The following is a 12976-nucleotide window of genomic DNA, read 5'->3' as shown; positions in this document are numbered from 1 at the left end:
TGGGGGAAAAGGAGAGGAACACACGCACGCAGAGAGCATTGCTGCTGAATAAACAGGATTCTTTAATAGCTAGATTCCCAATAGGTGGAAGGTTAGATTTTATAGCAGTGACAGTATTTTACTCGTGCCACTGAATATGCAAATTGACCATAACTGAGGCCAGTGTTCACTGTGAAACACTCCCATTCCTACCTACCCCCCCCCCAATTACAAACAAAAAACACATCCGAAACTATAATAGTTTGCTGGCCATTCCCTCATTGTGTGACTCAAACCAGACAGCTATTTAATTAAATTTTAAATGATAGCACAGAAGCCCTGAAAAAGAACAGTAAATAATTCATATCCTTCAGCAGGGACAACTACCAAATAATCAACAACCAGAGTGTGTGTGGGATTCTGAACCCTTTGTCTTAATGCTTAACAATTTGGAGAGCCAAACTGTACCCAATACAAGGTGCGAGATGAAGCTAGAACCTAAATATGGTGATCAGTTTTGCTAGACTTTCTGATAATGTGAGCAAATATTATTATTGCTGGCCTCCAGGTGGGGCCCGGAGATCTCCCAAAATTACAAGTGGTCTCCGGATAACAAAGATCAGATCCCCCAGAGAAAATGGCTGCTCTGGAAGGTGGTCTGTATGGCATTATACACTGCTGAAGTACCTCCCCTCCCCAAATCCTGCCTTCCTCAGGCTCCACCCCAAAATCTCCAGGTATTTCCCAAGCCACAGTTGGCAACCCTAAATATAATTGTGCCAGTTCTAAGGGGAAATGGTTTTGTGGTACCTTGAAGACTAACAAATTCATTGAGGCTTTTAGGAAACAGAACACACTTTGTCAGAGCTCCGGTTCATGGAAACGTATGCTACAACCCATTTGTTAGTCATTAAAGTGACACAGTGGAACAGTTTGTTTTGAGCTGCAGACACTGACATACTCTCCAGCATTTAAAAATGTTTCTTTCAAAGGTAAAGGGTTGCCAACCTCCAGGTACTACCAAGAAAAATAAACACCTAGGGCTGTATCAAGTCTATGTAGAAAAGTGGCAGCACACAGGCTCACAATAAATTAGAATGAACCACAGTCTTTTCTAAGTTTCAGTTCTTATCACTATAATTATTTACAATATTTACAACTACATTCAAACAATACACTCACAGGTGTTTCGAAAACAATATTCAAAAATCTATAGGTAGCATGGAAGCGAAAAGGGACCGAAGCACTTGCAGTTCCCAATGCAATGGTGAAGAATGATGAAGCTGTGGCAGGGTGCAGACTCAACGAATTAGTCACGGTGCGATCATGAAGTAGCATCCAGAACTCACAGCACAAATGCCCGGCTGGCTGAGAACCAGTAGGTTGGGCAATGAAAACTTGTATTTGCTGAGATATTGGCTGACGAAGCTTACTAGCGAAAACGCGGGAACTTATTCCGGGAAAAGCGTTCCCATCTATCTGTTGTGCCGGAGTCCCCCGGTCTCCCGCCCTGCGGGGCAAAGACTGCCTCAGCCAGCCGGGCATTTGTGCTGTGAGTTCTGGACCCTACTTTATGATCACACCGTGACTAATTCGCTGAAGAGTCTGCGCCCTGCCACAGCTTCATCATTCTTCACCATTGCATTGGGAACTGCAAGTGCTTTGGTCCATTTTCGCTTCCATGCTACCTATAGATTTTTGAATATTGTTTTTGAAACACCTGTGAGTGTATTGTTTGAATGTGGTTGTAAATATTGTAAATAATTATAGTGATAAGAACTGAAACTTAAAATTCTAATTTATTGTGAGCCTGCGTGCTGCCGTTTTTCTACATAACCTCCAGGTACTAGCTGGAGATCTCCTGCTATTACAACTGATCTCCAGCCAATAGAGATTAGTTCACCTGGAGAAAATGGCTGCTTTGGTAATTGGACTCTATGGCAATGAAGTCCCTCCCCTCCTCAGGCACCGCCCCAAAAACCTCCTACCGGTGGCAAAGAGAGACCTGGCAACCCAAAAGGGATTTGAGGAGGGCGCTTTTATCCAAAGTCCTGAAGCAGGATGCCAGTATATATATGCTACTTATTTTATAGGTATTGTTACTCTTATGCAATTGATGGGCCCAATCTTTGTACCATGGATAGGATAGGCTGGTTATCCCTAGTGGCATTCCCATTTCTCTAACACATTTTGTAGTAGTGTACGGATGGGAATCATTTGGCTGATGCAGTCATGGTACCATTGCAACTCTCACTCTCCTATATTTTCTCACTGAGCTGCTATGTTGATGCATCACCAGTGTGTGTGTGTGTGGGGGGGGGGGTTTAATAGGATATACATTGTGTCAGCATGAGCTGATACCATGTAGAATATTTTTTCACTCCTTCGTCTCAGAACTAATGTGCAAACCCTGTACGAACTGTGTGTGCTATGGTTCTTATTTGGAATATAATTTTATTGTTTACAACTGCAGCCATAACATAGGTAATGACTATCGTTTGTTGTTTTATTTTCCAGAAGTTGAACACAAGGCTACAAAATGGCTCTGTACACTAGGCCTAGAGTTGCCAACCTCCAGGTGGGGCCTGGAGCTATCCTGCAATTACAACTGATCTCCAGACTACAGAGATCAGCGACTCTATGGCATAAGAACATAAGGCCATGCTGGATCAGACCAAGGCCTATGAAGTCCAGCAGTCTGTTCACACAGTGGCCAACCAGGTGCCTCTAGGAAGCCCACAAACAAGACGATTGCAGCAGCACCATCCTGCCCGTGTTCGAAAGAACCTAATTTAATAGGCTTGCTCCTCTGATCCTGGAGAGAATAGGTATGCATCATGACTAGTATCCGTTTTTTAGTAGTAGCCATGCATAGCCCTCTCCTCCATGAACATGTCCACTCCCCTCTTAAAGTTGGCGGCCATCACTACATCCTGGGGTAAGGAGTTCCACAGTTTAACTATGCACAGTATGAAGAAACATATTATGAGAAGAGTCACTGGACAAGACAATCATGCCAGGAAAAGTTGAAGGCAGCAGGAAAAGAGGAAGACCCAACAAGAGATGGATTGACTCTATAAAGGAAGCCACGGCCCTCAGTTTGCAAGATCTGAGCAAGGCTGTTAACGATAGGACACTTTGGAGGACATTGATTCATAGGGTCGCCATGAGTTGGAAACGACTTGACGGCACTTAACACACACACAGTATGAATACTTCTTTTTATCTGACAACACATCTCTGCTGAGCTTCCGCCCGGCCCCAAATTCAACCTTCCAAGGCTCCATCCACATATCTCCATGAATTTTCCAAGCCAGAGTTGGGAGCCCTAGCCAGGCCATTGAGCCTCCATCACTCGCCTCCGGCGTTTGCTAACGCCTGCTGCTTCACACACAAGATCAACCATACACTCTCTCGTGCTGTGGCCATTTATTCATGGAAGGTTTTGCCTTGGATCTGCCACTCTTTAGATCGCTGGTTCCCAACCAGGGGTCCGTGGACCCCCAGGGGTCCGCGAGAACTAAATTAAGGTCCGTGAAACAAAGTTATAAACCCATAATAAATTAATATTTTCAATTAAAAGTTCTCTATTATAAAAATATATATTCAAATATTATTCTAAGTTTAATGTTTAACTAACAGTTATGATTAAAGTTTATTTTCAAATTGTTGTAATTTTTATTTTGAACCTTGGGGTCCCTGCACCGAACAAAAAAGTCCTAGTGGTCCCTGGTCAAAAAAAGGTTGGGAACCACTGCTTTAGATGCACTTTTTCCCCATCCCTATTCTCAAAACTCAACAATAAGGCGCCATGCAGAGTTTTGAGAATTCAGATGGGGAAAATGTGCATCTAGAGAGTGACAAATCCAATGCAAAACCAGCTGCAGCAGCCGTTAGCAAACGCCGGAGGCGAGGGGGAGCGTTGAAGCGCGCGCGCCTTAGCCCTGTCCCCAAACAAACTCACTGCGCGGAGCATGCCGGGAGCAAAGAACTGGACGGTAGCTGCGCTGTCCCGCCAAGCCTCGGACAAGGCGGGGTTTCTTTTAATTGGCCGCTGCTTGGCGCGGCTCTTTCTGATTGGAGAGGTCTTCGTTCCGGATATAAAAAGGCGCGCGCCGAAAGTCAGTTCGATTGATACAGATCGGAGAAGGAAGCCGTGGCTAGAGTCGGAATTATGAACTGCCTGTTAATGCCTGGAGTACAACCGGGGTCTCCCTGCAAGGCCCGCGGTCAGATACAGGCAAGCCGGGGGTGGGAGTTAGGGTTTCTAGTGTAATATGAATACTTTCTAATATAATATGAATATTTTCCAAAGTTTTGGAAAGAAGGGGCTGCAGTTGTAGAGTTATGCGGCTGGGGCGGGGAGAGAGGTCGTTTGGACTTTGAGGTAGTAGAAAAGGGCAAGAGTCCAGGAGCACCTTAAAGACTAACAAAAATATTTTCTGGCAGGGGATGAGTTTGGACTTTGAGTGATGCTTCTAGGGCTCTTGGCCGTGTGTGGGCTGGAAAAGGAGAGAGGGCGGAATAGAACAGCTTGCTGGGTTCGGGAACTGGAGAGGGCGTTTAGCAAATGTATAGCCCGCCTTTCTGTTCTGAAAACAACACCCACGGCGACTTACATCATTCTCCTCTCCTCCATTATATTCTCACAAGAACCCTGTGAGGCATGTTAGGCTAAGAGTGGGTGACTGACCTGAGGTTACTCAGCAAGCTTCCATGGCAGAGCTGGGATTTGAACTGGGTCTCCCAGATAAGTCATTGATCAAAACCAGTAATATCAATTAGTAATACTAGTTGGTCAGATTGGATGTTAGTAAAGTCAGCCTGGGGAAGGAGGTCTGTAGAGAAGTTTGTTCTTTACCAAAAGATCTAGAAGAAATCTTCCTGAATAGGATGAGTTAGTCTACCTCACCATCATGTTTCCAGTATAGGCCAACCAATTTGTAGTATGTTTGGTAAAGATGCGCCTGATCCCATTTATCCTTTGTTCCTTCTCCACTTTAGGTTATCTTTGGACCCATGTTCTCTGGGAAAAGGTATGCAAAACAATATTGTTCTAATTAGAATTAGTAGCCTGGATGTTGAGCCTACAGTTTTAGTGCCTCAAGTGGCATGGGGAGTGTGTACCTACCTGTTGCATATACCTGTCTGTTTCTTCATTGTTGTGCCACAGCTTGCCGACCAACTCTCCTGGCAAAACTGTATCAAGGCACGTGGGGGTGGGGGTGGGGGTGTTGCTTATGTATTGTATCATGCCTCAGAAGGACTCTGTATTGTACTACAGATCTGACTTGCAGCACAATTTCCAACTAGTTCAAGGTAGAGTAGGCTTTCCTAAGTGCCTTCCTTCCTGTTGGGGCCATGAGTGGATCCTGTGGGACTGGAGAGGGTACGGCTGACTCCCTGCTTCTTTGGTTTTGTCTTCACTCAGTTGATTGCGTCCAAGTCTATATTGACATCTTGTGTTTGGCAGGGGGGAAAGGCAGTTTTTCACAGGCAAGTCTCCTGGCTATCACCTGCTACTAAACATTTCCCACTTTTTCTTTGCAGCACTGAACTCATGCGCCGGGTCCGCCGTTTCCAAATTGCACAGTACAAATGTCTGCTGATCAAGTATGCTAAAGATACACGCTACTCTGCCAACGGGGTCTCCACTCATGACAGGTAAATTACTTCAAATGGTGTCCTTTGGCTAGTGGGAAGAAAGGGCAGTTTGTCTACAAAAGCAAAATCCTAATATGGTTTCTAGAGGAAGCAGAAATCATAACTTTGGGGCAAGGCTTATATGTGTTATGTTGCATGTGCCAGATTACACCACACAACCAGTTCGTATCTTACAAACAACTTCGTGATTAGGGCTCCAGTGTTCTTGATACATTTGTGTCATTTCTATGGCTAACTAAGCACAGTAAAGAACATGAGACAAGCATATAAATATTTCATTTATTAAACTGGTAGAAAATACTCGAGCTGCAGATTCAGGTTCATTTATTAATATACTCGGGCTGCAGGCATTTAAACATTTACCTAGGAGTAAGTCCCATTGAGCTCAGTGGGATCTACTTCTGCAAGACAAGCTCATACCAAATAAAAACAATAAGGCAAAAAAGACAACCTGTTCCAGGATACCCTCATCTTCTATTTTTCATAGTGAACTCCATTATCACAAATATAGGTAGGGTACTGTCTTTGTCCACTCTTCTGCAGTTATTTTCTGTGGCATGTGTAGTCTAGATTTGCCCTACACAAAGCTTAATATGTGGCCATGAGCACAGACAAAAGCAGTCTCAGATATCAAAAACAGTAATTGGTACCTTCTGTTTTGGAGCATGGGGGCTGCTGGGCCAACATGGTGAAAACTTGAGCACTAGGTGACAATCTAGTTTTTGGCTATTTGCAGTGACACCACTACAAGGGGGGCATAGTTCCTTCTATGGCACAAATTGATCCCATGTGATGGGATAGTTAGACTCTTCTCACTACCTGGGACATGTCTTTGTACAGGTGAGCTGCTTTGCCATAGTAATAATAAATCTAAATCTGAGCTGAACTAAATTTTGGGATCCCCAACATTTCCTTTTGCTAATATAGTTTCCTTAACCTGGTGAACCCCTTGGCAAGAACCAACGTCTATCACTATATAAAATGTCAATACATATGTTGAGTGCATATGCACAGAAAATAGCAGAGGCAGATCATTTCTCAGATGTATGGACTGTTATCCTGCCCTTTCTCCAAGGAGCTCAAGGCAAGGCACATGGTTATCCAGTCCTCCATTATCTTCAAAATAATCCAGTGAAGTAAGAGCTGAAAGATGCCCAGGGTTACTGAGTCAACTTCATGGTGGAGTGAGAATTTGAACCTGGGTCTCCTCAGTCTTAATCCAACAGCCTAACCTTTACACCGTACTGGCTTGTACTTTTTATTTTTGTTAATGTACAAAACAAACATTTTACTGTATTTAGTATTTACTGTATTTAGACCATATATGGTCTGTGACCCTTGTATTTAGGAGTCTGCCTCTTCCATTATCCCCCCCCCCCGCGAAAACTCTGCATTCCATAGGTGACAACAAACTGGTAATCCCTGGCCCAAAGAGTATCCAGCTGTCCTTGACCAGGCCAGAGCCTTCTTAGCTCTGGCCTTGGCCTGGTGGAACTCTGTCTAGAGAGAGACCCAAGCCCTGCACGACCTAGCTCACTTCTGCAGGGCCTGTAAGACCAAGATGTTCCGCCAGGCATATCGTTAAGGGCAGCGATGGGTTATGACATCAGCTGGCCGCCCCACCCACCTGCCTGTGTTCCTTCTGGGTTGCTTCTGGTCTCCAGTGGAAGCTGTTGGGAGCCACTGAATGTCAACCCCCCGCCCCCCGGCAATGCTAGTACCAGCATCAACTGGGTTTTCCCCTATGGAGAGATGATTAAGTGCCATCTTGGAGTTTTTAGGGTTATATTATATATTTTAATCTGATGTTAAGTTTATGTATTTATATATTGGATTTTATTAATACATGTTATATGTTAGCTGCCCCGAGCCCCACTGCAGCAGGGGAGGTGGCAGGACAGAAATAAAATAAACTGTATTTAAAACTACATAATAGTCCAGTTCACAAGATACACTGATCGCACATATAATCTATGTACAGTGTACACTTGATTGTTCTTTATAAATTAGTTGAGTAATTCTCCTATTAAATTCAATGCTTGTACATCTGAACCTGTGATTTAAACCCCATATTTACCCAGGTACTGGTCCCGTTTCATTTGTAAAATGAACGCTAATTGGCTATTTCTCACCAACCGATGTACACGCATTCACTATTACATGTGAACAGGTCCTGTAATGTTCAATGCATAACATTGGTTGTGATTCTGCCCTGTCTTAAAACAGCTTTCTCAAAGCTAGATTGCATTTGTGTGAGTTCTCCCGATGTAGAGACCGAAAACCTGGAACAGCCTTTCTAATGTCACAAACATTTCTTTTTCTGGACAGGAACACCATGGAGGCCCTGTCAGCTTGTTGCCTCAAAGATGTTCATCAAGAGGCCCTCAGCTCTGCGGTGATTGGTATAGATGAGGGCCAATTTGTAAGTTCATTGTATTAATTTGACTTCAGTTGTACAGTTACATGTTGCTAATTTTGTTTGAAGTGGTATGGGGCTCTATGTGAAATTAAGAATATGGATCAATGTCCCTGAATATAAGGAAAACACTTGCCTTGTCTCGTTCCTAGGATAGTTCTATTAGAAACAGTCGTCATTGTATGTCTTTCTAGGTTCATGGTGGTGAGGGAGTTCAAATAGCAGTTAACCGACTTAGTAGAGCAACATATTGACAGCAGGGTTAAAATAGCCATTAATTAAATAGCATGTAGAAGATGAGTGTACAGAAGGTAGACTATGGTATGCTACTGGTCAATTTTTGGTAGTCCAACATTATAGTTGGTATTTTTGCAAAGAGTGATAGACTAGTGGACTTTTTTCTCATTTGCTTAAGTTCATAAGCAGAGTTTATTAAACTCTGGGTCACATGATGGGCCACTTAATACATCTTAGTTATGCCTGAAGTCAGGGATCCCAAAACATTTTGAGTCTGCGGGCACCTTTGGAATTTTGAGAAGGGGTAATGTGTGTGTGTGAAGTGCCGTCAAGTCACAGCCGACTTATGGCGACCCCTTTTTTGGAGTTTTCATGGCAAGAGACTAACAGAGGTGGTTTGCCAGTGCCTTCTTCTGCCCAGCGACCCTGGTATTCCTTGGTGGTCTCCCATCCAAATACTAACCAGAGCTGACCCTGCTTAGCTTCTGCGATCTGACGAGATCAGGCTAGCCTGGGCCATCAAGGTCAGGTAATAGCCACCCCAAAATGACTGCCTCACAAGGTAGAGCCAAGCACACACACCCCGGGTTTGCTAAAGAGTAGCAGAAGGGGAATAAAAGAAGTGAAGGAAAACCTGAGGGGGTCTGAACAAATTCGCCAGATAACTATTTCTTTCTCCTAGCAGTGGCTTTTTGAGCCTTACCTAACTTTGTTGCCATGCTATACAACAATAGCAAACATCTGCCTACAAATGCAGCAATATGTAATTAGCCTGTGAGATTCCTGCCTAGCGAGTAGGCTTTATCCAATTGCACCTTCTGGGGGATGCAGGGATGCCACTACTTGCATTGTTTTGAGTAACACAGCTATCCATGGATAGTACTGGATCTATTATGCAACTGCTGCTGTTTGTCAAGTTTTCCATTATTTGTATGAGTTGGGGAGCTCTACAAGCCTCAGCATGGAATATCTTAAGTAATAGAAGAATACAGGCTTTTATTCAATAACTTCAGAAATAGGTGCTTAAGGGTATCATATGAACACTTCTGGGCATTCCCTATCTTACTCTGTTTACCTCAAAGGAAGACTGGTGTTTGGATCCTGTGACTGCTTTGCTCTAACAGTGTAGCTCTCTTCCTCTGCAACCAGCACTTTTTGTGCACAAATGCCCATTGACAGCCATTGATCTTTTGTAAATGGAATTTCTAGCAGCAGAGGAAATGAGCTACAGTATGGCAAGAGTGAAATGTATGCGGAAAGCAGTTACAGGATTCAAGCCCTTGTGTTTTGTTTTTTTCACGTGTGCCATCCAGAAAAAGAGGAGTCTATCTTAAATTCACATACAATTTAGTTACATACATTAATAAACATTAGGGTAATCGTCTTACATTCAAGGTTGTCTTCCTTTTGGGTAAATATTTTCCTTATACAATTGTAGAGAGTAATGCAGCACCATGTGCTAGTTTCTGAGGAATGTGTATGTTGCAAAGGGACGGTAACTTTGTTTTCCCTCTTATTCCACAGTTTCCAGATATTGTAGAGTTCTCTGAGGCGATGGCCAATGCAGGGAAAACCGTCATTGTTGCAGCCCTCGATGGGACCTTCCAGAGAAAGGTAAACTGGCAGACCTTTACTCTCTCGTGGCTTCTGACTTGCTTGTATCCTTTAGATATGATATACCTGGCTCTCTCATTGTAGGCCTTTGGGAACATCTTGCAGCTGGTCCCCTTGGCAGAGAGTGTGGTGAAATTAAATGCTGTCTGTATGGAGTGTTATCGGGAGGCCTCTTACACGAAGAGGCTGGGCATAGAGAAGGAGGTAAGATTGTTCCTTAGAAGGGTTCTCATCTATGACAAAAGTACATGCTTTAGACCAAAGTTTATTAAACTCTGGGTCACATGTAACCCTATGGGGTTACATAACTGAATGTGGGGGTTGTGAAAAAATTGGCAACAGTAAAAGGTTTCTTTATGTTTCATTATCAGTAAATGTTTGATTTGTATACCTATTTTCTATACCCAGGATTGCGTAAAACTTTTCTCGGGCGAAAAGGGGTCGTGAGTGGGAAAAGTTTAAGAAGCCCTGCTTTAGACTACCTGAATAATGTTGCTTTTTTGTAACTGGAAAGGAATTTGAGCATGGCTTCTTTTGTCCAACCAGGTAGAAGTGATTGGAGGGGCAGATAAGTATCATTCAGTCTGTCGTGTCTGTTACTTCAAGAAGCGATCGCACCAGCCGGTGCCTGAGAACAAAGAGAACCTACCAGGAGGGAACAAAGCATTAGAGATAACTGCATCTAGGAAGGTCTTGGCTGCCCGTCAGAACATGCAGTGGAGCCCATCAAAGTGAATGAGGCAGGAAGCAAGACTTCAGTGGACATGCCTCACAGGATTAATACTGATACACTAGAAGCAGAACAGTTGCTGAAGGGGAAAATGAGGCAGGAGCACAATGCAGCATGCTGTTGAGTTTTTTTCTCATTCAAGCAAAAGATCCCTTCAGTACCGTTGTCTGAGGAACATTTTCCTATATTGCAGACTTTCACTCTTGTGTGAATCTTGCCTGCAGTTTTTACTCGTTTCTGGGTTTAACTGTCCCCAGTCTGGGGCAGCTAGGCTCACTAGCAGAACCTGTTTTCATTAAAAATGGACATTAATTATACCTTGGCACTCTAGCCTCTGCCATTCTTCTTCATTAGGTCGTTTTTAAAAAACTTTTACCCTTCAGTATGGAATTCTTAAATATGACAGTTATTCAACTCCTGATGGAATGACCAGACTGAGCAAAAACATTTATTTATTGACTTTGTACATGTGTCTCACTGCTTCAAGTTGATTAATATTATGGGAATGAAGGGTGGTTCTCGTGTTCTGTGATGTGACTGGTTCACAGTGCAATCCTGTACAAAATGACTACAGTCCTCGGCCCATTGACTTGTCTGCACTGATTGCATAGGCTGCATTGTCAGTGTCTACATACTTATGTATGGTACGATTTTGGCGTAAGTTCTGTCTTTTAATTTATTCAAAATTACTGCACTGTTCCTGTCAGTTGCCTTTATAATGGCTATTTCACTTCTGGCATATCCTCTTTAACATTCATCTTGTTGATAGCTGAGCATGGAGACAAAGTTTAGCTTTTTACACCTACTTTAGAGGACACTTGCACTTAACCATACCCCTATACCTTGGTTCTCTAGTAGGCATATATTGCTTTCTTCTGTAGTAGTAACTCAATGTTATTAAATAATTTGAAAGTACTGAATGCATTCCTAGTGTCTATATGGTAGGATTTTGTTTATTTCTAGGCATGGTTCCTTTGAAAATCTTTGTCAGAAACATGCCTAGAAATAAATTTAGACAAAGTGTCTCAACTGCTGAAAACAGGCCAAAGATCCCTTTGAAGCTTCCCCAAGAGAGTTGAGTGGTTAAAGGGTAGTAATGCCCTTTCTGTTGTATTGTCACTTCAGTAGTTAAACAGTTACTACATTTCGGGGGGGGGGGGGTCACAAAAACCTGATGTAATGAGTCCACCCTAAAAACACAACTTAGTGCTGCACTTGTCTATCATGGTAGCTTCAGAGGACTCAAACTATTCCCTACAGGCACAATTTCCCTAGCTATACATTATCTCCACTAATGTGTGTGAAGACAAATCAAACTGCAACACAAACCAAACAGAAGTGAAAAGATTTATTTCCATTGAGTTGAACCTTCTTCCAACTTGTGGGGCTCCTATTACCAGAGAACAAGTTTTCTATACCAAATACAGTTGGGAAATAAATAGACAACCTGCTTGCAAAGACAGTGTAAGGAAGGAGAAGACAGCTCTTGTTTATCCAAGAAAGGTTGGCACTGAAATCTTGAAGCTGTTTCTCCAACTCAGTGTAGGAAATGCCTTACCTTCTCATAATGTGTGCATAACAGTATCAGTAGCTGCATCTCATGGCCTGAATACCCTAATCCAGAGACGCTTCATCTCTCGCACTCTGAACTAGGGTGGAATAGGTAAGGTGTACAGCAGTCAACATCTGTTCATTACAGTAGTTAAATCTTAATACACAAATGTTACAGAACCAAAAAGGCCCGTAGACCTATGTTTTGGCATCAAGTCCTTCCAACAGTGCTGAAAAGCAGAACTAGGAATGCCCTGCATCTGCTTCACCCAATCTAGAAAAGCAGCACCATGGGAATTGAACCCTATACAGGAGCTGTGAATACAGTGAAAAATAAAGGGTACCTAGGCAGTGGCATAATGGCACTTCTGGGAAAAGCATATTCTGTGACTGGCAACATCAAGGGTCTCCCTAGGAAACGAAAGGGGCATTGACCTCTACTTGCTGCAGGAAATTTTTAAGTACTATCACCGGTCTCAGGCTTGCTACAACAAAGAGGTCTGATGCCAACTCTTGAGGATTCCACTGCACTGATTCAGCAATTGTTATGCCTTATGATTCACACACAAGCCAAAAAAGGATACTTTCAGTCCACAGCTGAAAGGAACATAGAGCATGTTCTTTAAGAGAAGTCACTTTCAGAAAGGGCAGAGGAAAGCAGAAATATCCCAGAACCTATCACATAAAATAATTGTGGCACCCTTGCCACTTGAACAGTGGATGCCCCCTCCCCAACCAAGCATTGAATCAATTGCACTTATATGGTTATCCCTGCTAGCAACAAT

General features: G+C 43.1%; 1 protein-coding gene across 1 annotated transcript; it reads left to right on the top strand.

Annotated features, from left to right (window-relative positions):
* Positions 1-4135: 4135 nt before the first annotated feature.
* TK1 (thymidine kinase 1) lies at positions 4136-10691 on the top strand. The gene is made up of 7 exons (XM_056863996.1): positions 4136-4219; positions 4984-5015; positions 5530-5643; positions 7972-8065; positions 9821-9910; positions 9995-10114; positions 10457-10691. Exons 1-7 carry the CDS (start codon positions 4154-4156, stop codon positions 10643-10645), a joined length of 705 nt encoding a protein of 234 aa, XP_056719974.1. The 5' UTR covers positions 4136-4153; the 3' UTR covers positions 10646-10691.
* Positions 10692-12976: the final 2285 nt, after the last annotated feature.

This window comes from Euleptes europaea, chromosome 1, assembly GCF_029931775.1.
Source record: "Euleptes europaea isolate rEulEur1 chromosome 1, rEulEur1.hap1, whole genome shotgun sequence".
In the NCBI taxonomy this organism is placed as follows: domain Eukaryota; kingdom Metazoa; phylum Chordata; class Lepidosauria; order Squamata; family Sphaerodactylidae; genus Euleptes; species Euleptes europaea.
The sequence above is the reverse complement of the archived record's forward strand: the minus strand, read 5'-3'. Positions and strand labels throughout refer to the sequence as shown.